Source organism: Carassius carassius, chromosome 44 (assembly GCF_963082965.1).
Source record: "Carassius carassius chromosome 44, fCarCar2.1, whole genome shotgun sequence".
NCBI classification, from domain to species: Eukaryota; Metazoa; Chordata; class Actinopteri; order Cypriniformes; family Cyprinidae; genus Carassius; species Carassius carassius.
Genome location: NC_081798.1, coordinates 10,675,122 through 10,702,371, shown reverse-complemented (window position 1 = coordinate 10,702,371; position 27,250 = coordinate 10,675,122). Strand labels below are relative to the sequence as shown.

At 36.6% G+C, this 27,250-nt stretch overlaps 2 protein-coding genes across 2 annotated transcripts; one reads left to right on the top strand and one right to left on the bottom strand.

The window, feature by feature from the left end:
• Nucleotides 1-9,450: 9,450 nt before the first annotated feature.
• barx1 (BARX homeobox 1) lies at nucleotides 9,451-12,204 on the bottom strand. Its single transcript, XM_059537588.1, has 4 exons — nucleotides 11,673-12,204; nucleotides 10,419-10,710; nucleotides 10,178-10,262; nucleotides 9,451-10,080 (listed from the first exon to the last, which is right to left on the bottom strand). Exons 1-4 carry the CDS (start codon nucleotides 11,872-11,874, stop codon nucleotides 9,913-9,915), a joined length of 747 nt encoding a protein of 248 aa, XP_059393571.1. The 5' UTR covers nucleotides 11,875-12,204; the 3' UTR covers nucleotides 9,451-9,912.
• Nucleotides 12,205-15,336: 3,132 nt separating this feature from the next.
• ptpdc1a (protein tyrosine phosphatase domain containing 1a) lies at nucleotides 15,337-26,994 on the top strand. The gene is made up of 10 exons (XM_059537684.1): nucleotides 15,337-15,490; nucleotides 19,109-19,207; nucleotides 20,388-20,559; nucleotides 21,206-21,286; nucleotides 21,376-21,494; nucleotides 22,877-23,014; nucleotides 23,136-24,265; nucleotides 24,382-24,567; nucleotides 25,494-25,604; nucleotides 25,750-26,994. Exons 2-10 carry the CDS (start codon nucleotides 19,117-19,119, stop codon nucleotides 25,882-25,884), a joined length of 2,163 nt encoding a protein of 720 aa, XP_059393667.1. The 5' UTR covers nucleotides 15,337-15,490; nucleotides 19,109-19,116; the 3' UTR covers nucleotides 25,885-26,994.
• The last annotated feature ends 256 nt before the right edge of the window (nucleotides 26,995-27,250 follow it).

The window sequence follows — 27,250 nt, the reverse complement described above, 5'->3', positions numbered from 1 at the left end:
TTTACTCACACTATTTGATCTCATATTATGTAATATAATTTTTTTAGTGTGTCAATTACATTCAAAGACTACACTTCAATGTACACTTCAATTGTCAATGTTGCAATGTCCCCATTGTATTCTGTACAAATGCAGCCCATGTGGATGCTAAAAAAATATATATATTTTTTCTTTCTTATGTCTACAACAATGGACTTGTAACCCACATTTTTATCCACTGATTGTTGTGTACACATACTGCAGAGAAAGAAAGAAGTGATTACAGTGTTAAAGGCTTTCTATTCCCAACTTAAACTATCCGTCATCTTACCGCATAAACAGTGACAAAGAACAACCGAGTGTGACCGGCTCGCTACTATTTTCCAGACCATTACGATTACGTAGCATTCACTAAATGAAAATGACCGGAAGTCCTGAAGTCATTCAAAGACATGCGATAACATCTCTGACAAGAAACTGCAGAATAGGGAGAAACAATATTGCATTATTTCAGCCTCTTAATGACTGGCGTTCTGTCGACCGCAACCACAGAGTTACATATTGCCCCACAGCATGCTCTCATCCAGCTGCCCGGCCTCCCTGACTACTTTATTTAGAATGCTAAAAACTAAAATAACACTTTGCTCAATGACCATTTCTTACTGCTAAATGTTTATGTGGTTTGATGAACCAGGAACATAGCAAGCTAAGTAATATATTATGAGATCCAGACATTTAAAGGCAGGAAAAGACATAAATCATAGCTAATATTCAGGCTATAAATTGATGAAAGTGAAAAGAAGTGTGGTGTGCGTGCTGAGCAGCATGGTTTGGAGGCTCTTATGTGGAACTGTATTGTTACGAGTGTTTGTACGGAGTCCGTCTGTCATTATATGGCTGTGATTGATTGATTTGAAAGCCCTTAATATAGCCTGTAGCAGTTACACTCCACTTAGCTTCAGACCACATTCCCATGGATGTCCAGTCCATCCACTGATCATATAATGCATACTGCATACAAAAAGGGTTGAGTGAACTTAACAGTTCCTTTCTGTTTGGCTGGGTTTATGCAACTTCCGGAAAGAAGAGCACATTGGGTTTTTAATATGCCTGACTGGAAACAAAATGGTTGAATCAAACCATTAGCTTCATGTCTTTTTCCCCCAGACATATTAAAAAGCTGATAATTGAGGAAACTACTTTTGATTGCTCTTTTTTTTTTTTTTTTTTTTTTTTTACTCATGGCACACAGGTATTTTGTTTCTTCATACTTTGCTATAGTTGTGAAAGTTCTGTTGTCAGTTTAATAAAAAAGAGAGTTAGTCATAGACATACAATTTATGTTAAGATCTATTTTTGATATTATATAGTGAGCCTACAATTGTTAAATGAATTTAGGCTAAGAAATTTTGTATTCTGCCATTGTATCTGTTTTCTACTTTACACGATTGTAGATTTGAATGATAGTTATTTAATATCAGGTCAAATTAAGATTCTTTTTTTTTCTTTTCAAAATTAAAAGCTAAATTTAAACCTATATAGCTCATACTTACAAAATATAAGATGCAGTGTGGCCCAGACTTTTAGTGAATACACTTGACTGACCTTTACAGTTGACTACTAACCACAGATATTATCCATTATCCATGTCTGCTCAAAATTATGTCCAAAAATTATTTTATATGATTAATATTTGTATATAATAGAGCAGTGGTGTGATTGCTCAGCTCTGTAATGCCCAGCTTGCAATTGCAATGGCAACATCCATTGTTACAGTCATCACAGATCAGTTTCCAAATAAGAAATGAGAAAATCTATATTTAAATGCTCTGAAAAAATACTTTGTATGTATATTCTAATTAGTCTTAGATCAACAATGGAAGTCATTTCAGCCGATATAATCAAATTTCAATTAAAATCAGTCAAATAAACCGTTTTTCCTTTTTATTGTTGTATGTTTTTGAAAGTGACAAGTTGTGAAACACTCTGTTTTTTTCCCCAATTTGTTTAGCACTTTTGTAGTATTTACGAAGTCATTATCTTTCTGTATTTGTATATTGATTTTGAATACATGACACATTATTTGAAAATGCCCCATAGTACAAGATGCTTCTGAAGCCAGACTGTAAAACAACAGCATTATAGGATCCCCGCGAAAGAACCCTGGGTCAGATCCTTCTGCTATATACTGTGTGCACGTCTTGAACTTGGTACAGAAAATCTAGACGAGTGGGTCCAGAGAAAACATATCCTCACTGCTTGTCATGTCTTCTCAAAAGTCTTTAAAATGTAGGATTGACTTTCAAGTTAGATTTTGAGAGGAAAGATTTTTTGTACAATAATTGCTATATAATGAGCGTTTCGCTCACCTCCTGCCACATTGTGGCCGTGTTTTTTTATTTTTATTTACTCGTCTGGTCAGAGCCAATAGCTCCGTTAAAAAGATGGAAAAAAATAAGTCTTTCCAGCTCCTGCTGGAATTTGATTTCTTCCAACAGCTGTCTTGCTTTATACTACCATGAAACCAGGGAATCGCCCATCTCAGATCAATCACAGGGGGCTGACATTTCCTGCAAACTGTGCTCATAGGATAAATGGGCGGGTTGGGGATGGGAGGAAGGAGGTCACGGCTAAAAAAGGAACATCAAATTGGCAGCCGAACAGCTGGAATGATGGCCTTGTTTATGTGCTCTAATGCCTTCTCCCATTAGTCCGATGTCTTTGAGAAGTCATTTGCTGCACTTTAGGAAAGTCTCAGCACTTACATGGAGAAATATTTCTTTTGATAGAGTTTCATTAAGACTGGGAAATAAAGTACTTTTTCTTGAATGAATTTTAGATCTCCTTCTTTTTTCATTTTCCGGAATGATTCCTCCTCACTCATGCTATGTCAGAACATATTTTCTGTTGACTTGCAGCAGGGAAACTGCTGTGGTGGACGGAATAGGTCAGGACTGCATAAAATGTGACCAGTCGAAAGTGGACGAGGCGAAGACAACACAGGTTTTGGTACTGTTTGTACAATGATGCAATAAAGCCTGCTTTTGAGCATTACTGTGAGTAGCGTGCACATTTCGGTCATTAGGAATTATGAACTACGGCTGTTAAGCTTTGAGACACATACAAATTGTGTTTATTTTAAAGCTGGGCTCTGAGAGAGTGCCCTCTTGCTGGCGTGGTCATGTAAGAACAGAAACAGTGGAGACCTTATTCACACCTCGCTCACTGAGCTCAGTAAGTGAGATCTGAACATCACCGCCCAGGAGCTCAGAGCGTTCAACTCAATGAATAGGTCATAATGTGCATGTATAGTAATGAGGCATAGAGACCGTTAAACCATATACACTCTATATTTGAATTTTCCTCTCTCGTAAAAATGTCATCACCTCGCCATTCTTCTGAAATGGTGTTTTAGTATGTGCTTTGATAAATGTGCCATAGCAATAGGCAGTTATTTAGACATTTTGCAAATGTTTCACAATGTATTTTTGGTGAATAGGACTTTTATAATTTAGCATGCTGCCAGTGGGAATAGTGCATTTTGCCATGGAAACAACCAAAAGCAACAATAGTGTCCTTAGCATTCTAGTAAAGCATGGCTCTAGTAATGCCAAGGTCCTGGGATCGATTCCCAGAGAATGTGTTAACTCATTAAACGTATTAGTTAAAAGAAAAGTTTACTCAGAATACAACTTCTGACATAATTTACCCACCCTCATGTCATTTTGAACTCAAATGGCTCACTTTCTTATGTAAAACACAATATATATATGACAGGTCAGAGTTTACCGAGCTTGATGTATGGACTGCATTGAAATTCACATTAGCTTGTGTTTCTTGTTTCTGATATTGGCATTTGCATGACTGTAAGACAAAGGAACAAAAAGTGTGACATGACCACCTTTAGCATGCAGATACAAACCTTGTGTGAGAACCTGTGAGGTTTGATGTTAATTTGCATGTGAGGTTCATGGCGCCTTATTGGAAATGTGTAAGACCTTTGTTCATCATCGGACCACAAGTATTATAGATATTTTTCATGAAATCCAAGAGCTTTCTGACCCTGCATAAATCGCAGCACAACTGAAATGTTCCCAGGTCCAGAAACTTAGCAAGCACATTGGTAAAATAGTCCATGTGACATCAGCGGTTCAATCGTAATTTTATAAAGTTACAAGAATAATTTTTGTGCACAAAGGAAACAAAAGAAAGACTTTATTCAACAATTCTTCTCCTCATCCCGTCTGCATTGGCATGCCACCATTGTGGACAGTATCATGATGCACGTGCTTTCTCTAAATGAAACAACATTTAAACAATGTTGAATAATATAGTTATTTTTGTTTTCTTTGTGCGTAAAAGCATATTGTCATAAAATTACGGTTGAATGATGTCACTTGGACAATTTTACTAATGTCCTTGCTTTGTTTCTGGACCTGGGAACATTTCATTTGAGTTGCTGTCTATGGAGGGTCAGAAAGCTCTCGGGTGAGTAATTAATTCATTTTTGGGTGAACTATCCCTTTAATTCGCATGACAGTAAATATACAGAGCCAGTTTACCTCTGTCCTGTGACAGTTTTTCTGCCAAAGGAGTGTTCTCTAGGTTCAGGCTATATACTGTTTAATCAGTCTGATTGATTTTATGTAGTCAGAAAGTGCTATTTGAATGTCTTTTTGTAGCTTGGAATTTTTTGGACCCATTGACTTTCATTATTTGGACAATTCATAATTTGTGTGTGTTTTAAAAAAACTAAGTCATATCAGTTTGGAGTGCCCAGTTTGGTTAAACAATGTTTGGTTTAAATAAATGAAAAGGTAGTTCAAAGTGTGAAAACACACATTTGATGTTATCACTTAAAATTTGAACAGTGTCACATTAAAGCATGCCGTTAAACATAGTCCAGGGAAAACAGACGGGAGGCAGGGTGACCGTAGAAGTGCTCCATGCTGAATCGAGTTTCAGTGTAATTGGGATCATACGCAGCATGTGCAGTTTTGGCACATAAGTTAGATTAATCAGAGGAGCTTTAATCGTGAAGAATTCTCCTGTGTGTGGCTGGGCAGACGCTCAACATGTGGGCCCCTAAGTTGAGTTCTGTTTAAGTGCGCACCTTTTGACTCCACAAATACTCATCTCAGAAACTGGGGGTCTTCCACCCCACACCCACCAACCCTAGCTTGCTTCTTGCATCAGCGCACGAACATGCCACCACAACGGGGTCCACTTAATGATTAAATTGCATCTCACGTGGAAGTCCCAAATCACCAGATTCCTCGTAGCTGACTCTTCCTGCTGATTGTAATTTATGTCGGAAGTCATTGCCGTCCAACGCTCGACCTTCACAAGGTCCAGACAGGAAAGAGAAGACATGTGGAGCATTTAGCCGTATGCTGAACGTCTGGAGTTGGCATCACGCAGTCTGTAAACACACAACCTTTCACAACTCATGATTACGGGTAATGAAAGTTGCCATGGTCATCACTGCTGGCCCTTTTATGCTGTTGCTAGAAGTGCATATGCACCTGTTCTTAATCTGCATAATGATTGCAGCAAGACCTAATTATGACATGGGTGAATACTGACAAATGGATAAACCATTTAACCGCGACATAGGGAGTTGTGGGGCCTGCCGATATGTTTAAATCAAAAACACTAGTGAAGATAATGCACACTGATGGAGAGTTTGGAATTTTGTGTTTTTAAGCATTTTTAAGTGGATCACACAACGGAGCTAAATATATTTTCAGCTTTACACAATCATTTTAAAATCTTGATCTTGATTGAAGAGATCTGGGGTTTATCAAGTCCAGGCTGAGAGTCTGTTTCTGGGATGAGGTTTGTTCACTTGAGTGCATTAGGCATTCCTGCCCATGACTTCATCCGCAATGGATTCCCTTCAATCCAGACGACAATGCGTGCATTTATTTTCCACAAGCTGTTGAGCAAAATACTTCTGAGTGAAATTTCAGCACCTGCATTGTAAACTCATCTCTTCTGTTCAGATGAAATCCACACTAATGACACTGGAAGACTGCAAATAACATTAAATGTCCCATTAGGAAGGAAGAGTTCTATGGGATTGTGCAGGGTTTATTTCCTAAAACCTGTACTATTGTCTTTGTGCACATAACAGTATTAAGGGCCGTGAACAAAAGCTTAAACTAAAATGACCATCCTGTGGTTAAGTCTCCTAAAGTCTCCGCACCACCAGAGTGACGGTAATTGTGTTTTCATGACATTTTAGTTTCTTTAACTGCTACAAATGTGTAAATAAAGCAGTAAACATCTGTCTGTAACAGTAGACCATGGCATCCTTTGAATCATCTCACTATAATGATTCTGTCACCAGCATTTGTTTCCTTGTAATCCAGTTAAACTAGTGTCAAAAACACCAAAAGGAAATAATAGTTGATTATTATATGGTGTGGAAAGACCTGTATATTGGGCAAGTAGGCTACCCTTAATACAGCAAAGAGGATATTCAGGGGGTAGACTGTTGAGTTCAGGGCAGCTTGTTTGTTATAAAGCTACTTTGTCATGTAATGATATTTTGACAGTTTCGTGATAAATATGTCATTTTCGTATTTGGTCTTTATGTAAGGAAGGAAAAGTCACTTTAAGTGTCCAGTGTATTAGTTACTCAGGTTTGTTTGTTTTTTTTTTTTTTTTTTTCTAAATTGTAATCCATTATTTGCAACTAAAACTGAATTTTCTCTTAAGATATGTATGGCAATAATTATCAATGGCAATAACTATCACAGTTCAGAGATAAACATGTTTCCTTTACAAAGGAGATTTCAAATGAGAGCATTCCACTCTTCCTCATCACCATCCTCTTCTTTCTCCAAAGGCAGGTCTTGTTTGTAGCCCTATATATCTTGGTGACTGCCATTATTAAACTAATATTATAGCAAGGATTTTATTTCAAAGAATTGTGTGTTTACATGTTAGTTTCATAAATGTTGTGTTTCTTCAGAATATCAGAGTTATTAATGTCACATAAGCTTACTGCATGCAAAATTTAGATTTTTAAAAAGAGGTTTTAAAACTGCAACTATGTTTTTGTTTTATTAATTCATGTTGAGATTATTTAAAGTTTTAATATAAAAAATATTAAAACTAAAATCTTGAAACCGTGTCTTTTTTTAACTATACTCATTAAGGTTCAGTAACTTTAATCTTCTCGACAAAGTAACGTAAATAATTTTCATGTTCCCGCGCTTGAGGCAAAATCTTTGGCCTTAATTCAACACATCTGGATCTGACAGCTACAGTGACGAACGTGCTGTTTTGACGAACTCACGTCACGTAAGATTTAAACGTGCTATAACACACACACACACAATCTAATGTTTATAATGGCCTCATTTATTTAATTGGAAAGTATACTTTTAAACCCCTCAATTATATAAAACTCGATTCTCAATAATAAGCTATACTCATATCTGTCGTAAAAGAGAACGTGACCACATTATCTGTAAATGTATATAGGCCTGTAATATACTTTGTCACTTGTTTCCATGGCCTTCACATAAAGGAGTTCATTCACTTTGCACTTAAATATTTTAAAACATGTAATTAGATTTACTGGTGAAGTTCCAGGCGCAACAAGAAGTGCAAATGTGTGTGAGCTTGATAATGTCACAAATAGACGAGCTCAAATATCCCTAAAATATATATATAGGATGGAGACTTTGGGCTGGCTTGTGGCTGCTTATTTTCAGAATTAGAAAAAAAAGAAAAAAAGAAGAAGAAGAATGGTGCATTGCCACGCGGCTAAATACAGCCTAATTAATGCTTTTACTGTTATTGTACGCAACCACATATGGGCTATTGATGAGTGCCGGCGTTTCATGTGTGTTCTTGAATGATGATCCTGTCCGAGCATTATAACTCCAGCCTCCAGAATTTATACAGGACCAAGAGAACCTATATTAGAAACTGATTTACCAAGATAATTGAGCACTGCAGCGCATCATTAATCCTTCATTAATGTATGATTTTGATTAATAGCCTTGTCTGGAGTTCACATTGGTAAAACGAAACCAAGAACATGTGAAATTAATTGTACCAAATCACTATATTGTCTGTATTCCAGGCAGAGTATCATTTCGTCCACCCAGACTTAACTATCAGTCCTATACATTAAAGAGACTTGGTATTAAAAATGTCTCATAATTATTTCCTTCACTCTTCGATAGTTGTCCGATGAGCTCTTTGACAGCTACGATATTTGTGTTCTTATTTTTGTATTAAACTGAACACTGACTTAATGAAAATGCCACAAATATCCCAGCTCAATATTTTGATGTATGTATAGCCAAATATAGAATGGATCTGATGAACTGGATTTATATTAAACAAAATAATAATAATAATAAATAAAAAAGATATGACTTGTTCGTGATTCCGTTACAATAAAATTATATTAAAATAGGCCTGTGTGTGCTAGAAGAGCTACATAAGTTATAGCACGCTAGTCTAAGTCCGTAAGGGTTTACATATTTGATATTATATATATTATTATATGTCATTTAATGTAACCGGATTATGTTGTTATACAGCCTATAACAACATAATGCTTGTATGATGCTGATGGGAGATATCAATATTTTGTCCAGAAATTGCAAAATACGCGACTTTGTTTTACTAGAGTGCATTATTACTTTTTAGCTACAGTAACTTTAACAAGGCCACATCATCAAAACACTTTACATCTAGTAAATGCAAAGCAAAGTAGCGGCTGCCTCACCTATTTAAAAATGTAGTCCGTGTGAAGATATATGAAAGGTTTGGCTAATAGAACGATTTGAATGTAGGTCTACAACTTTTTTATATGCATTAACTGCCTTATACTGTAAGTCTAATATAGCTAGCCTACTATTCGTCATTTTTCTTCATACAATAAGGCTATTTATAAAATGTTAGCCTACTGTTTATTTCAAAATCTAGTATTTTCTTGCATCACGAGGCAAGGATCCTGGGCGTTAAATATGTTAGGCTTCTTAAAGAAAATCGAGAAAAGAGACGTATTTTCTAAATAGCCCAATTCCAAAGTGATCAGCAGAAAAAGGTCATTTTAGCATTTTGCAAATAAATACTGTGGTGCAAATTGAACAGGCCTACATAATCATCAAACTGCAAATCGCTTACTTCAGACACTTCTTCTTGACATCATAACCGGTGTCTTTGATTAAAAGGATCTTTCTGTTAAAATAAATAATCTCAAATTCGAAAATATTGTGTTACCACATATTTACCTTTATTGCGTAAACACGCCAAAATAAGTCTAATGCGCGGTTTGATGGCGCTCAGTTCCGCATAAAATGACACATGCAGCCCGCATTCGATGAGCCTCAGAGATAAGGAGCATGAATCGGACACAATATGAAACGAAAACCAGCAACGAGGGATTTCACATTATTTATGGTTATTATTGTTATTATAAGCCTTTTATTATTATTATTATTATTGTTAACCTATTGTGGATGACTTTCCTGTTGTCATTTGTGTCTTGTGGTGTCATATTTTACAAGAATAAAAAGGTCACATTGCCACAACGTAAAACTGTCTTCGAAAAATTGACATTTTAATTTTTTTTCATATTTTTGAAATACCAATGATAAGCGTAAAAAAGCACAATATATGCCGATAAAAAGTTCATGATACCACAGCTTTCATTGCTGAGAAAAAAACAGTCACTAGCCTACTAACCAGCGCTCTGGTCCCTGGAAAAAGTTCACTATGACTTTTCAAGGCCCGCAAAAGTTGGGCTAATCAAACAAACAGACAAAACATAGGTAGTATAAAATCAGAGTGGTTAGGTCTGTAAGTGCCAACATAAAGGCATCGGTGCACATTGATCCAAAGAGGCCAACTATAGGCCCGTTCGCGTCCTGGAGACAAACATGTTCGCACGGATGTTCTCGTTTATTCCTCTTGGTTTGCATCAGAAAGTGAAGAAGCACCGCCGTCGGATAAGCGGTCCGCGTCTCGTGTCCTCTCCTGCTCCGACAGCTGCTCGCTGCTGGGGATGGAGTTCTTTTTCGGACGGCCCTTGGGTTTGGTCGGAGACTCTAGTCCTCCTCCTTGCAACACCTTCGAAACAACAACGATAAAAATCAGTTTAGATTTTCACAGGTAGGCCTATGACAGTTGAATCGTCATTTTTATGCCAATTAGGTCTATAACTTACGATTTTTTTCCATTTCATTCTTCTGTTTTGATACCATGTTTTGACTTGAAGCTGACTCAGGCCTAGAGACTCTGCTAGGTCTATTCTGTAAAAAGAGAAAGATGTCGACTAAACCATTTCTTAGACAACATCAATCTGTTCTTTGCATAAGCTGTGGTTCCATAATTATGCTCATAACAAAATAATACAAGTCTTTTTAAAAAAGGCTACTAGCCTAACTGAAATTAAAAAGCGTGTTTACCTGTCAGGAGTTGAGAGATACTTCTGTTTCTCAAATCGCTTTTCCAAGCCCATCAGCTGTAGCTCGGTAAACACAGTTCTACTCCTTCTTCCTTTCTTAGTCTTGCTCACTGCATCAGCTCCAGGGTCGAGCTTTCCTCGAAGATGGAGGTCCAGCGGGAGATGATGGGATGAAGAGGGCACCTGCAGACCCGCGGCGCCGGACAGAAGCGCAGAGCCCAACGGCGCCCCGAGCGAGCAGGACAGAGGAGACACTGGAAACTTCAGGATACTGGTCTGGTCTGCTTTCAGGACTAGAAGTAAAACAATTGTGTGTGCTTTAATCATTACGATGTAGTCGGAACTGCAACTTGCTGATAGTGGCATCTTCATGTCAGTTAAAAAAAGTTCGGATGGATCATCATAGTGAAAACTGATTTTTTATGTGCAAATTTCTATAGGCTTATAAAATAATATAACAATGATCAGTCTATTAGCTATAACTGAATTTGGAATCTATAAGGAGTTTTACGAAAGATACAAAAAATCTTGAACAACAAAATAGACTAATGAGTATTTAAAGTACATGTCTTGGATTATTTTTGGCATACATATTTCCATCCATAACGGGTGGTGTCGTTTAAAAATGGACAGTCTTATTTTTCATACTGGAATAATTCAGCGTTAACTGAAAGCTGCATAATCTTTCCTCGGGGTAATTTCTTTTTTCATTACAACATCTTTATTTCCAAACGTTCAGTTTGTCACATTAACTTTTAACACATTAACAGTTTTTTCGGCTCGATTTTTGCAGTTTCATCTGAATTCTCTTCATCTTAAATTCAAAGCTGTTGAAAAAGTGCAGTAAATGTATCAATGCAGTTTGTTACTTTTGCACCACTATTATTTTATTTTGCTGTTAAGACGGTAAATGAAACACTTTTTTATTTTAAAGAATTTTTTAATTGTACTTATTTTTTTCATGCACGGGCCCAGAGTATAAATAAAATAGCATGAAATGCATGCAGTAGGGCCTGAAATGGCGTGCATTTGCAATTTTTGCAAGCTTGCTCGGTCCAATGCATTGAATACATTTCGATCGGAGATATCTGATTTGTTTTTTATTTGGTCCGCAGAGACAATGTGGTATATTTTCCCTGTGAGTAGGCAAATCGAGAGGTTGTGCAATTTGAATGTCCCTGTATTAAGAGAAGGTTAAGGGATTGCCCATGCCGGATCTCAAAGTATCGTCTGACTGAAAGGTCATGGTACTTACCTAAGTGGTTGTGGTAAGGTCTGGCGGACAAAAGGGCATGTACTCCAAATTTAAGAAGGTCTCCAGTGGGATTTGATACCTTGTGGTCCGGATGGTCTGTAAGAATCTCTTCAATCATGAAACTCCTGTACCTGTGAGACCTTTGGTCTGGATGGGCATCCGGGGGGTAGTAGTGCGCCCCAATCTCCAAAGGATGTTGCATTATTATAGTTTAAATGTAGCAGATGTTCTCCGAACCTCCTGGAAGCCTGTAGAAACCTTGAGGTCACATTGAGGATTCAGATGTCCTTGTAAAGCACCGAGTCGTCCATTCAGATTTTTAGATGCGATCATTTAAAAAAAAAAAAAACATCCTTACGGTTGTGGAGAACCTTTGAAATACGTCAAGAAGTCTCTAATTGACGCTCGATCTTTAAACGCTCAAAACATGAGTGAATTTGCTTTTCTGTCGGCGAGTTCCGAAATGTGTGGTCCCGTCCACGCAGCTGGAGTGAGAAGTCTGATCCGCCCAGTAAGGGCAGCCTGTTTCTGTTCTTACGGCACCAACTGAGCTCTGAATCAGGAACATAGACATCTGAGTTTAAGGAGGTCTAGCACAACGCCACACCTCCTCCTCAGCATGCTTGGGCACCCTTTGTAAATAAAGGGAAAACAAATAGTCAAAACATTTCACTTGTGGTGCGACTAGTTTTCAAACGTCTTCGGTCATTTGAAAAAGTTTCATTTTAAAACGGGTCAGAGATGCTGTTTGGACGGACAACTTATCATTCTAAAATACATTTTAAAAAGCCATTCATACTAAAGTGATTTGAATAGATACACTTATTCTATAGGCTAATGATGTTTCCATTTCTGAACTAAAATGTTTTGTAGGTCTTGTCCATATAGGTCTACATTTTTTTTTTCTTTTTTTTCTACAAGATTTGTTTTTAATAGTCTCGAACTTCATTTGTTACTGACCCATTAATTGCATAGCCTATACGTTTCAACGACGTTTTTGTCTACAGTATATCAGCTTAACAAAGAAATAGGTTCTAGGCCCATTATTAAATTACATTAGAGGGACTTTATTAAATTTAAACTTATAGAAAATAAACGAAAGTCTTGCCAAAATAAATCTGAATACGTCCGAAATAAAGATATGAGCTTATCACAGAATGGCACATCACCTTCATCAGTTAGTTTATTAATCATGGTTATTTATAGATATACCTATTCAGTTTTATTTAAAATTTAATCTTAAGAGGCTGGGGCCCTTAAAAAACGTACGCAAAAATGTCCTGCAAAAATTGGAGGAAAGTAAAAATATCATAAATATTGCTGATACAATATATGTGGCTATAGAAATTATGTAGTTCAACAACTTTTAACTGGCCTTTTAATTGCATAGCACTTCGCACATCGTTTCCAATTTTACTTGTGATGTGGAAATTGAAAAATAAGAAACGTTTCTTGACGTGTTATTTTGCCATGGTATAATTCGATGACAAAACAGTAGTGATTTATAGGTTTATTCATTTATAGGTTATTCACCATCGTCAGGAAATTGTTTTGAATTTTAGTTCATTTTTTTAACATGGTAATTCAAGTGTTATAATCACATTTTTTTCAATCTAAGGTGATACTTTTACGCAAGGGCATTAGATCAAAATGTTTACATATTTCAGTTTTGTTTATTTTATGCATAGCATTCCAATTCATACTAAAATGTCACAAATAGGCTAATGCAAAATATATTTAACTGTAAAGTGAGACACTTCTAGTCAGTGGTAAAGTTGTGTCACGTTACAGTCTTTTGACAGAAATTATATTTCTTTCTTTGTTTTAAAATGTTTAGTACTAATACGATCGCCGTCGATTTTAACATTAACGCCAGAATTACGCAGCAGCATGTTTTCCTTTTCTTTCCAGTCTTTTTCATCTTTATCACACTCGATTTTTCTTAGTCTCTTCATGCGAAATAACGTTGTTTTACTTTCATAAAGTGCGTATCTATATCTGGATTTTCACTATTATAGGCTAATTACTATTGTTACATTCAGTTGTGTATTATTATATCTTAAATACTGAATTTACATATTTGCAATCACAGAAAACAAAGATACTGACATTCATAAAAAGAAAGAAAGAAAGAAGTTATTATGCACATCCAAGCCCTTCTGCTTGTTCACCTATAGCAGGCAAGGTGGCCTCTGGTGGGAGCGCTTCTGTATTTCAACCACTAGGCGACATCATGTGAATGCTGCATAGCAAAGCATCAGTGTATATCAATAAGCAGATGTAATTATCGATTTTTTTAATATGTAGTCTTTTCCTAGGTGAATGTGTGCACTGCAGTCACTGTTCAGAAGGTTTGTTTTTGTTTTTTTAATTCATAATTAAACAGCAGGGCTATAGCCATTAACCGTGCAGTACTGGAAGTGGGACCACTTCAGCAAAAGGCTTAGTGTGTTAATCTACAATGTGCTTAACCATGTGCACCACCAAGCCTCCTACAAGACACCCCTGCTCAGTCCAGAGCATCATAAACATCCATCTAATCTGATCAGACATGCCTTATTATATGCTTACAGTGAAGTTCACAACACTGAAAATCTTGGATTCCAAATGTAATTTAACTTGGGGGGGGGGGGGGGGGGGGGTCTTTACAAAGGATTGCACCGTATAAGCATTTTTATGCGTTTTTTTTGTCTACTGAAATTTTGTCAATGAAAAGTTTTTATTCGGGAGGACCCTTTGACATCTGAACACTCCGTATGTTAAAAAAACAGGACAGTCCATTGAATTCACTGGAGCTACTTTTATTTCTCAAAGCCTCGTTTTTATTCCTGTCAAAAAATTTAATGTGGCGATGCCCTGACTAAGGTCTGTTGACTAAGTGAACTCCTTTTACTAAAGGTCAGATGTTCTTGTTCCATTGAAGCATAAAATGCTATTTGGACGGTGGACCATTGACAAATCATGTGGAATAATAACATGCTCATTAAGTTTTACACAGATGTGGAGTTTCCACAGCTCGAGACACAGCTCTGACATCAAAGCATATGATGGCAAATACTAAAACACTTTGAAAACTAGTGCAGTCTTCCATTTCAACGTTTTCCTTAAATTGTTATTATCGCAATTTATAATAAAAATATACAATTAGAAAAAATAGAAGCATTTTCATATGTGGGCAGTATTTTATTATATATTATAGCAGTATTTATTATACATAAATTAATGGTAATTCGTGACTACCTTATGAAATATGATTTCATGGTTACCCTTTATTTTAAGGTGTCCTTGTTACAGTGTAATTATACATTTAAGTACTGAGTAATATTTCTTAACTAGCTACATGTAGGCATACTTACTATGTGGTAAGAGGTATATATGGTATATACGTTTCCATGTAATTATGCATAATTTATTGTTATTATATACTGGCAGTGATATGTATTTGTAAGTAATCCTATTCATTCGTTTACTTAGATAAAGTACACTATTAAGATGTGTCAATAACACTTAGCATGAAACTCAGCCAGAGTCCAAATGTGCTGCTCCTCAAGTGTTTAGCCCCATTTTCTCATGCGCTCATCGTGACCGCGCTTCATCCGTCCTTTATTTCCCTCATTTGATCACATGACCATGGATCGGCCAATGACAAGCTTTTTCTGTTTCCCCCAACCTGTTACAATGTAACATCCCGTTGAGCAGCGAAATTGATACAAATGCACGCGACAACTGTCTGTTGTTGATCCACGCTTTTGCATTTCACCATGACCCCAATGAAAACAATGGTCTTTAGCTAACAAAACCCGGATACAGGGACCAAGGTATGTAACAATCGGACACATGAGCCCAAATGCTAGCCTTCGCTTTTAGCACAGTAGCATGAATGGTAAGCTATCTGAGAGATTCACCGCAAGAGATTACAGTCTATTAGTTAATCTAGTGATCTGCTCTTTAAACTCCTTTATTGCGTTTTTGCGTCTAGATTTTGTGTTCAAACGATACGCATTAGAGCAAAGGCTTGATCTACAGAGCAAAAGGAGAAAAGCTGCATTGTCCTTCTCGTGAGCTGTAATGGATCTTACTGCAAATTAATGAATGTTAGACATTCATTTCTGGGATCAAAGCAAAAAGTAAACAAAGATGAAATACTGAAAATATATATTACATTATCTTATGGTAAGTCTTTTGAAAGCATGCTGTTACAGACTCTTAATAACAATGTTATATTTGTGTGCAGAATATTATACTGTGTGTGTGTGTGTGTATACATTTTCTTATTGTGTCTGTCCAAGCTCACTTGGTGTTAAAGTGAAGAAAAAAAGAAGTAATCTTATATAATTTATTCATATAATAACTACAATGACATTTTTAAGCTACATTATATTAGACATGCAATAAAAGAATGGATGAGAAAGAAGTGGACAAATTTTTACATCCTGGTCAAGCAAGTAACATTGATATACAGTATTTGTTTTCTTTAATTAGTAAAAAAAGGTATTTATTTAAAACAAGAAAAAAGAAAAAAAATTGCATTGTCATACACATCAAACAACATAACAACAATTGTGATGATAATAATAATAGTGATAATAATGTCTGAATTTATTTTTGCATGTTGCATTTATTTCACTCCGTAATCAGGGAAGCATACATTACAAAACCAAATTTCTCCTTTGACCTTGGGCTGGAATTCATGATGCAGTTTAGTCTGGCTGTCTTATATTGACGTAAATAAACTCGAAGCCAAATGTTTCCCATGATAGATATCAGCATAGATCAGTAGCTACAGAAATATCATGTGTACTTGGTGGTTTCTAAGGAAGAGGGCATGTGAAGGGTCAGACACTGAGCCAGCAACAACAGCAAGATTTGTCTAAACGCTTCAGCGAGTGCTATGATTGGCTGAGGTAACAGTGTATCTGAAAGGCCATTAAAGCCTAACCAAACACATTCATTAAGACATTTAAGCTGTCATTTACAGTATGCTGAGAGGTTGTGGCTTAACAAGAGTCATGCTGAATAAACTAAAGCCTTTAACCCTAAATTATAATTTCATGCTTTATTACATAAACAGTTGTCATTTTATAAACACCGTCATCAGAATAGTAGCTAGTGGTAATGGAAACCAGTCAGTAGTCTGGTTAAAAATGAATGCATAATAATCAATGTGCAAATTTAGCAATAGCACTAATCTGATATAAAGTATACAATTCTTTTTATAACTCTGTTGGTTTTGAAAAGGCTTTGAAAAATCAGTTCAAAGTTTAGATGAAAGTGATCGCCGCCCTTTGATTAAATCCAGTGGGCAGCATTCAAGGATTCACCCAAGCTCGGACTCTGACGGCCTTTGTAAGGATGACAGCTGGAATATTGTTTGCAAGCATGTTCATAATACTAATTTATTCAAATACATTGCAACGATTTTAAACACCTGAACTGCAGGACTAAAATAGGAATGGATTAAAGAACAAACTTAACTCAACTTGATCCTCTTCATATCACGTGCAGGGACATAAGGCCAGAGGGACAAAAATGTCCTTAAAATACAAGACTCAAGCACCTTAGATAAGTAGTCTCTTTATATTGAAGGGTTGATCAGGATTAGGAAAAATCCATTCCTAATCAGATGAATAGCACACACTGATTGACTAGTGTCAGGTTGAGTTTTTGGATGGCTCGAGGGGGATTCACTTTGTCTCTGTTGGATCAGTGTGTAAAGAGAAGTGTACGTTACAATGCAAATGAGTCTCATAATGCCACTCTGCTGTCATGCGTCATCTCACTTTACAGTGTGAATTAATAATGGTGTATCAAATGACTGCTAACATCATCCTGAATGAGCCAAAGATCGCTACAGAAACCCAACGCAAATAGTCATTACTTAAAGCAGCACTTTTCTGATCCACTTTCCATTATTGTTAAAGATAAATAAATGTCTTTGTAAATAAAGCAAAGATTATTGCAGTATGTATATCCAAGTTTCATCTTTACTTCAGTGTGTTACTTGCTGTTTCTCTGTAATCATTTGTGAAATTTACTAGTAAAAATACCACCAAGTGAAAATTGTTTCTACACCAGATTTATTGTAGTTAGCTAAAGCTAAGATCATAAAAGTTTTTTTGTTAAAATTTTGTTACACTTGTGCATATTAAACTTGCCTATAGGCACTAAAATAAAATAAATTATAAAATACCTAAACCTATTTAATTTCAGCTAGCTGCCAGGGCAACATGTCTCATGTTCACCTGAACCCAATCGAGATGGTTTAGGGGTGAGCTGGACCGCAGACTGAAGGCAAAAGGGCCAACAAGTGCTAAGCATCTCTCGGGGAACTCCTTCAAGACTGTTGGAAGACCATTTCAGGTGACTACCTCTTGAAGCTCATCAAGAGAATGCCAAGAGTGTGCAAAGCAGTAATCAAAGCAAAAGATGGCTACTTTGAAGAACCTAGAATATGACATATTTTCAGTTGTTTCACACTTTTTTGTTATGTATATAATTCCATATATAATTCCACATGTGTTAATTCATAGTTTTGATGCCTTCAGTGTGAATCTACAATTTTCATAGTCATGAAAATTCATATATATATATATATATGAATAAATAATACTAAAGTTGCAACCTGTTTTGCAATATTTTCCAGTGTAGCATTGAGAACTCTAGGAGGAATTTTCAATTGAGGCTTATAGAAATTTTTACAAGTTAGACAGTTTATGAATATGTCAGAACAGGCTGTAGGGCTGTTCATTGGATATACTGCAACTTCTCTTATTGCCTTCGTACTACATTTAGAAAGTGTGAATTTTATACATTAGCATTATACCTTTGTCAGACCAAAATAATTAGCAAAATATTGACAAATAGTACTGTGAAATTCCAGAAGTAATAGCTCTGTTTTAGAGCAGGACGGTTACAATCATTGTCACTCTGACCTGTGATTAAAGTAATGGCTATTACAGTCACAATGGTAATGTGAGAAGTCAACTGTTGACACTTGATATGCAGTGGAGTGTAGGGTTAACCGACACATTGAAGTTTCCATAGCTTCTCTGTACATACTGGTATAGAGTAGGTTACAAAAGAATCTGTCACTTAAAAATCCCTCTTTTCCTAAGACTGAAAATCTGTAGTTTTCTCATTAATTTTTAAGGCTAATTCCTGTAAAAATCCTGATGATGTGAGTTTTTTCTGCAGCGAAAACAAAATCATAAGGATTTATCTGTTATTTGTTTGTTGGTATCCTCTATAGTCAAGATCTCTTTTAGATGTGTAAAGCGACACTAGATTCGCCGTGTGTCACTGCACCACACTTTGTACATTTTCATCCCAGGAGGGAAAACTCCCTGGCAACCAGCCTTACAACTTCCTCATTTATGTTTACCCTGCCATTGTTCTGTGGCTGAGTCTTTGACACCATGTTTGCTCTCTTCTTTCAGTGTTGGCCATGGCAGCAGGCGTCAGTTTGTTGAGTGACCTGCCCTACTCCACCGGAAGCTCAGCTAACAGCAGAGAGTCCAGCACTGACATGGAGCCAGGTGATAAACTGATATTTCGGTACTTATGGCTGGGGAATGTTTGAAATGGTTAATGCACAGTCTATAATTGAAAATAATTAAGGTGAGATTTTGATATACAAGGACTGAATGCAGAGAAATAGTTAACAACAGATGTGTTTATTATGTACAATTACTGGAGCCCTAGTTATTAGTTATTTAAGTAAAATAATATAATAATATATTGTTATTATTATTATTTACATACTATCATCTTTCCATTTAAGTAATATAATGACTACATTAACTTATCTAGACTTGTGCAAACATTTCCAAATCTTTTGTAATCTTTTTTCCAAATCTATTTGAAATGACTCATTCCATATCAATCAGCCCCACTGAGTACAGAGATAATGTATCTCCTTTTAATTTCCTCTGAATTCAAGTAGGTTAGGTGAGAAAAGACACACTAATAGCCATGGTAACAAAAACTTTTCTAAGCCTCTTCCGATGTTGAGGAAACCACTTTTCTTTTATATAGCATTCAGCTTTTTGTGCTCTGAGTTACATAAAATCTTTGTATTCAGCATAGCAGATGGAGTACATTAGTTGAAAAGGTGTTTTTCAAGTCTTATTATGTTGAAATGCATGCAGGGTTACGCAACCAGAGCTGTCTTTATCATTTCCATAAGACACATCATCCTGTTTCTCTTCCACCTGTGAGAACACACACAAGCTTCTGCACAGCCTCCCACTGATTTCGGACTTGGTCACCATGGAGACCCCCTTCAAGTGCAACTGATGAACCAGTTGGATTGTATCGGTCTCTCATGCCTCTTTTGTGCAGCGCGGTGATTGTGTAGTGATGATTCACTGCTCTGGGGTCAGCGCTTGGTTTGTTCAGGCTGTGCTAAATGTAGTGTCATCTGTACATTAGACGGGAGACGGGCTTGCTCTTCCCTGTAGAAGATATCTTCATGGGATTTCGAAAGACTCACCGGCACTCGGCTTCAGAGACCTTGCTGAAGATCCTGAGGAGGAGGCGCAACTCAGCTGTGGAAGTCTTGACTTCTTCTTCAGAAAGGATCATTATGGCACTTAGCATGTCCGAGGCACAGACTGGCATCACAGACTGTGGATGTAATGTGTCATGTTTAAGTTGGAGCTATTTAGTCTGAGGACTGAATTCTGAATTCTTATTTTTCTTCATCTGTCTCTGTAGTGAATGTCAGAGTACCCACTGCAAAGTACACCAAGGTGGGCGAGACTTTGAGGCATGTCATCCCAGGACATATGCAGTGCTCCATGGCATGTGGTGGTCGAGCGTGCAAATACGAAAACCCCTCTCGCTGGAGCGACAAAGAACAAGCCATCAAAGGACTGTACTCCTCCTGGTAAGCTGTCTTCTTGATCTCTTCTCAAACAGTGTGCATTGTTTGAAAAAAGAACATGTCAAATATTTAGCAGAGTCAACATTGATGCATTGTACTAGTCCTAAATATTCAAAACTCAAATATTTTGTTAGTTAAGAGCAAAAAAAAAAAAAAAAATTCTCAAAAATGTGTCAATTTGTCTGTCCCGAATGTATGACCGATCCAACACTTTTTATTTGAACTTTATGTTTCATGAAAATAGCCTATGATACTAATATGGCAAACAAACAAAAATTATTTTTAATCTGCTTCCAAACCGCTTGTCCATCCTGGATAGATGGACATATTTTCCATGAATATTGCCTTTGATACTGATAAGAAGAAAAAAAATATATATATATATATATATATATATATTATCAATTCTTCAAACTGATTGTCCATCCATGGCCAGTCCATAGCATTTAATTAATTAATTATATCTATCTATTTATATATTATTTTATTTTCATGAATATTGCCTAATACTGATACGCTAATAAATAAATACAACTGCTCATTTGCACATTAACCATTTGTTTTCCTTTTTGTCTTATTTTGTTATATTTGTATTACTGTTATTGAAGTGAGATATTTTGATGAGATCTAATTCATACTCTGTTCACAGGATAACTGATAATCTGTTAGCCATGGCAAGACCTTCAACTGAAATCATTGAAAAATTCAACGTCATCGAACAGTTTCATGCGTATGTGGTACTCAGTGGCAAGCTACCAATAACCGATTTCCAAGATGCACCATGAAAGGCTTTGCTGATGCGTTATATATTTCTTCTAGGTGTGGTTTAAAGACAATAATCAACCTGCAGCGTCCAGGGGAACACGCCAGCTGTGGCAGCACTCTGGAGTCAGAGAGCGGTTTCACCTATCGCCCAGAGGTTTTCATGGAGGCGGGGAGTGAGTAGATCACACATGCACGCAAACATACACCTCTTCCTCTGTCAGTAGTCACGGGAATCAGGCTGGGATAAATCCTTACTAAATCCTTACCGTTATCACATTCAATTGTCTGTGTGTTGGACAAGCTAAAGAACCTTTTATACATTATTTGCTTTCTATACATGAAGTGGTTGTGCTTGCAGGTGTTGTTCAGCTTCCATTCAGGTTTTGAGGCTTAGGGGGATTGGCAGCTCTTAACAAGATCTCCTGAGAGTGGTGCTGTGCTTATATAGACAGCCCCTTCTGAGAAACTATGCAAGGCACAATTTCTGAAGTGCGAAGCATGTTGTACCATGCATGAAACATCTCTTAAATTAAGGAATAGTAAGCACTGATGAGAGATCCTCTGTGTTATATAATTCATATTCCCAGTTATCCAGAAAGGACAGCGTATGGTTTTACTTAGTATGGTTTCTATAAACATATAGAGGTGTTTCTTCAGTAAGTCAGTTATTCCTTAATGTGCATCAAAAATGACTTTATGATGGGAAAGCATAAAGCTGGACCAACCAACAGACCAATCTAATTTCACAGCATCTGAAATGCTAGTTCTAATGCTAATTCTAAAATTCTTTAGCAAAGTCTCGCCGAAATTATAAATAAATCCCAGAACTGCGTTCCTAAACAGCAGGCTCCAAAAAAAAAATACCATGAAAGCATTTCGTCTGCACTCTATAGCTTTTAATATTAATAATATTGTTAATATTACAAACATTACAGTTGTATACAAAAAAAATGTAATGTACCAATCTCAGGATAACTGATCTTCCCCTCTCCTGCAGCATATTTAGTTTTTCTACATGATATTTAGCGCAAGTTATTCAAGAAGTGATCATTTTGTTCTCTTTAACCTACTTGATGGAAACGGTGCTTTATGCGAAATTCCAGGTTTGCGCATAAGTTTATTTCATAACTTTGGATGGAAACAAAGTCTGATTGGAAATGTAGTTTAGTTAACAAGTGATAACTTAGTTGTCTTTTTGAAAAAATGCAAATGCACTAACTTCAGAAGAATTTTTTTTTTTTTTTCAAAATTGTCCAGTGTAGTAATAACATATAATTTATATAATTGTCACACAAATTTTGAAATGGTTAATTTCATCCTTTGATTATCATGGTTTTAAACTTGTAATAAGACATGATGTTTATGATTAATATTAATAGTTTAAGATTTAAAATCTGAGTTTTGGACAAGGGTAAGACAATAACCTTTGGGACATAAATGCTCTAAAAGCAAATAGCTAACAAAAAAAATTGTTGTTTGAACTGAATTTTTTGAATTGCACTTTTTAGTGGCTTCTGTGTTTCATCTTAAGAGACATACATTTGATTTTTTCCAGTTTATTTTTATAACTTTGGCTGGAAGGACTATGGCGTGGCATCCTTGACTACTATCCTTGACATGGTGAAGGTGATGTCATTTGCCATGCAAGAGGGAAAAATGGCTGTCCACTGCCATGCGGGACTCGGCAGAACAGGTCAGTATCTTGATTCTCTTGAAATGATTGCTGTGATAATTTGACTGCAATAGATTTGCTTCAATCCTTATACATTTATCTGATTATTACCTACCCTTAATGCACATTCGTCTTCTCTTAGGTGTCTTAATAGCATGCTTCTTAGTATTCACATCCCGGATGAGTGCAGATCAGGCCATTCTGTTTGTTAGAGCTAAACGTCCAAATTCCATCCAGACTCGTGGCCAACTGTTGTGTGTGCGAGAGTTCGCTCAGTTCCTTGTGCCACTGCGGAGTGTATTCTCGTGTGCCGAGCCCAAAGCTCACACAGTCACGTTGTCGCAGTACCTGACTCGTCAGCGGCACCTGCTGCACGGCTATGAAGCACGTCTCATGAAGAACGTGCCAAAGATCGTACACCTGGTCTGCAGGCTTCTACTGGACATAGCAGAGAACCGGCAAACGGTGGAAGAGGAGGTGTTGGACATCCCGGACCTCACAGAGGAAGTGGAGAAGACAGTCTCACTGCAAGCGCTTCAGCAGTTAGGAAAGGAGATGAGGGGGAAAGGGATTCCCATTTCCTTACCTCGCTCTCCTGACCAACCCAGCCAGTGTGATCCACCTCATGACCGGCTACTCTGTAGCGACCAAGAATTTGATGTGCTTTGGAGATGGCCGACGGTAGACAATACCTACAAGTCTCAGCTCATCTTGAGGAAATGTTTTAGCTATAGCGACTCCGCCTTGCACAGACTGGATTCCAGGGTGCAGGTACTGCAAAGTCCCCAGAATGCTCTTGGCAGCAAATCTGGGTTAAACTTTACAGAGGTTTATGTATCGCAGAGCAGATTAGCTACACAAACCCCTGACCTTTTGCGATCCCCGTTGACATCTGAAATCAGCAACAGTCCCAAACATGGCTCTTTAACTGGTTCCTGTAGTTCCTTGGTGCAATCCAAAAAAGTGGAAGGCCAAGCATCCTGCTCTCCTGTCTCCATAAAACGGGTACCTCTGAAGGAGGCGAAGCGCAGCATGTCCTATGGGTTTTTAGGGAGGACCAGTGATGGGATGTTTTCAATGCGTCAAGGTGGCAAAAGTCATCCCAGCCCTAATGAAAACACAAGCTCTGAAGTCACACAACAACTGACAGATGTTCCTACTCTGACTCTTCAAAGTGAACTCCCACCTGAGACTCGTCGACTGTTTGTGGCCAAAGTTCTGACGATGGACATCGATGGAGATGACTTCAGGAGCACAGTCTCAATGTGGCAGGTAGGAGCAATACAGCAAGATTTTTGGATGAATATGGTCTCAAAACTTCAACTCCATATCCTGTTCTTCTATAACACAACCTCAGATATTCACTTTCAGTTGTTTCTGCCTCTCAGACAGAGCTGAACTCCCGTGAAGGTGCATGGGAGAGGCTGTGCACCGAGAGAGATCCCGTGGTGCTCTCCACGCTCATGTGGTCTTGGCTAGAACAACTCAAGGAGCCAGTCATCACAAAAGAGGATGTGGAGACTTTGGCTGGAAACAGATTCAATCCCCAACATGCTCTGAATTCACTGGACAAGGTATCAAACCACATGAGCAAATATCTTCATAGCAATGGTTCTGCACCTTTTTAAATCAAAGACCTCCCTCTTTGTTCAAGACAATATTTGAAAGCCTTTCTATATAAGCTCATTTGTACAGCCATTGTACGTCTATTTGCATTTTAATTCAAATTCGAATGAAATGTAAACTGTGTTACCACACAGCTCATTATATGAAGTTGAATATACATATTATATCCAGCTTTTTTATTGCTTCCATGGAGTACATGCACATAAAGCAAATCTCAACTGCTTGTTGTTGCAGTTGAGATTTGACTTTATTTTGACTTTATATGTAACTTTTTCTCCATACATACAGTTGTATATACTAGCTATATATACTCTTTAGCATATCTCAACTATTTGATTGCTTGTATCATTGCAAAATGTAAAGTGTATTATCACCTAGTTCTCATCTGCTAAATGCAACTATATAGGCATAAAGATATTAGGATATTTTCAACATTAACATCCTGATTTTCTATAAAGCTACTTTGAAACTATGTGTATAGTGAAAAAAAAATCTAAATTTACTGTTTTCTAAAAGCATGTTATAAATTTTATTGTGAACAATATAATTTGTGTATATATATATTTTTATACATATCCAAAATGGTGCTTCTGATGAAAGTGTCAGACTTCTTCCTGGAGACTTACATTCATATGCCTCCACTCCATATCATCCATATCATGACTTTAAGAATGTTAATGTAAATAACTGTTATTAATAACAAGACTAATCGGGCCTCCTCTGGAAGTTTGCAGATGCCCCCTAGTGGGCCCCTGCCCCCTGGTTGAGAACCACTGCTTTGGAGTATATTTTATTGCAAATGTGACTTTTTTTTCACCGTCGAAAAAGATAATGTGTACGCTAAAACATCTGTGTGTCCTTTTATGTTGTTTAGGGACAAAAACAAACCCTTCTGTGTATTCTTGACTGTGTTGCTCATTTGCTTAAAATACCAGAAGAGGTTGAGAATGCCTTTTTTGAACGCACAATCAAAGCATTCACTTGGGTAAGTCATGGCCATAAAACATTTTCACAACAGACTACTGGTGAAAAGTCAAGATTATTATTTTTTTCCTTCTCCTAGTAAGGTTTTGTTGTACTTTTTAGATGATTTATCCTAATTATGTGATTCTAATCTTTGTCTAATCCAGATTTCCTTAGATTCCGAGAATGGACAGTTCATCTGTAAGACTCTGAAAGACGTCATGATCCCTGTCATGCATGATTTGAGAGCAAAAGCAATGGAGGAGCTTGAGCTGACCTGCCACTGTTCCCATGTACCCTGATCAAGAATATGATGGGAAACCGAGATCTGGAATCTACTGTAATTTTGTAGTTGAAAAAGAAACAAAAAACAAATACAAAGACACAAATAACAGATTTACAGTTTTTTTTCTGCTTGATTAATCATTCAAAAATGTATTTTATTGTCTTTTGAGGGAACAATAATTACTGCCATACATGTATGTGCCACAAGGTTTTGTTAGGCTATTTTTCTAATTTGCTTTTCTTAATAGTTTATTTTTGATACACAATATTTATTAGCTAACTGAGGAAACTATTTATTAATAAGTAAGACATGTATTTATTTTTATGCTTTTGTTTGGCTCTTACGAACTGAAGATTCTCATGAAAATATGTTTTGTCATATTATACTGTTTGAATAGTATAATGGTAGATTATTATTTACTAAACCAAATAATATCACTGTGCAACATCTCATCTTTAATTTTTTTAATGAATGAAGCAAATTGACAGATTTGCTGATTCTTGCCTTTGCAATTTGCATTTAAGGTTTGAAAATGATTTAAGGTGCAGTAGAGGACAACTAAATGCTTTCATTCATAACACAATGCAGTTTACATTAGGAATAGCTAACCATAGCCTCAGCATACTCTGAGAATGTATCAATACAATTCCTGCTAAAATGAATCAAAATAATGCTCTGTAGTCAGGCTTTTGCAGGATGCTTTTTGACTTTTATTGCCATTATTTATAACTAAGCTGCTTCTTTAACTTAAAAAGAACAAATATGAAGGAATATGTATAAATATGTTTGTCATGTGGTGTTTTAGTACTAGATAACACTGTTGAAACTGACCTCATTTGTCATCTAAAATGTTATCATTGTCTTTTTAAGCAAGTATCATGTAGCCAGAAGAATATGTTTATTCATTCATGTTTAAAGAAGAACTGTAAAATGTTTTCTTGTCAGATTCCTTAAGACAGATCATTGTGGATTTTACAAAGCACTGCATATTTTTTTATTTATTACAATTATATTCAAGTCTATAAAAATAACATTCTGAATGTTACCTTTGGCACACTTTCTCATTAACATCCTAATTCAACTTTGCCTTCACTAAGCAAGTTTCTTTATTAAACTAATAAATCTACTTATGTGTGTGGATCATAATTTCATGAAAGAAAACATCAATTCGATGGAGGTTATCTGATTCAGCAAATAATAATTCTGATCATTCTGTTTCCTGCTGTAGTTTTAGTAGCCCAAGTGTTGCCCTGCAACCAGCAGTTTTTTAATGAGCCAAGATAACACAAAGTTTTAAAAGTAAGCATCATGTTTGAAAAGCAGAACGATCTGTATAAGACTCTGTCTTGTCTTGTGTGTCTGGATCTTTTCATTCGACCTGT

Bases quoted from the DNA above. Each gene is read 5' to 3' on its own strand.
- barx1 (XM_059537588.1), bottom strand. From the start codon at position 11,874: ATGCAACATCCTTTGGAGATTGGGGCGCACTACTACCCCCCGGATGCC. The intron at 10,711-11,672 runs GTAAGTACCATG...TTTTACTTCTAG, and splicing joins ACCTTACCACAACCACTTAG to TCCTGAAAGCAGACCAGACC. The intron at 10,263-10,418 runs GTAAACACGCTT...CTCTTTTTACAG, and splicing joins TATCTCTCAACTCCTGACAG to AATAGACCTAGCAGAGTCTC.
- ptpdc1a (XM_059537684.1), top strand. From the start codon at position 19,117: ATGGCAGCAGGCGTCAGTTTGTTGAGTGACCTGCCCTACTCCACCGGA. The intron at 21,287-21,375 runs GTATGTGGTACT...TATTTCTTCTAG, and splicing joins GTCATCGAACAGTTTCATGC to GTGTGGTTTAAAGACAATAA. The intron at 25,605-25,749 runs GTAAGTCATGGC...TGTCTAATCCAG, and splicing joins CAATCAAAGCATTCACTTGG to ATTTCCTTAGATTCCGAGAA.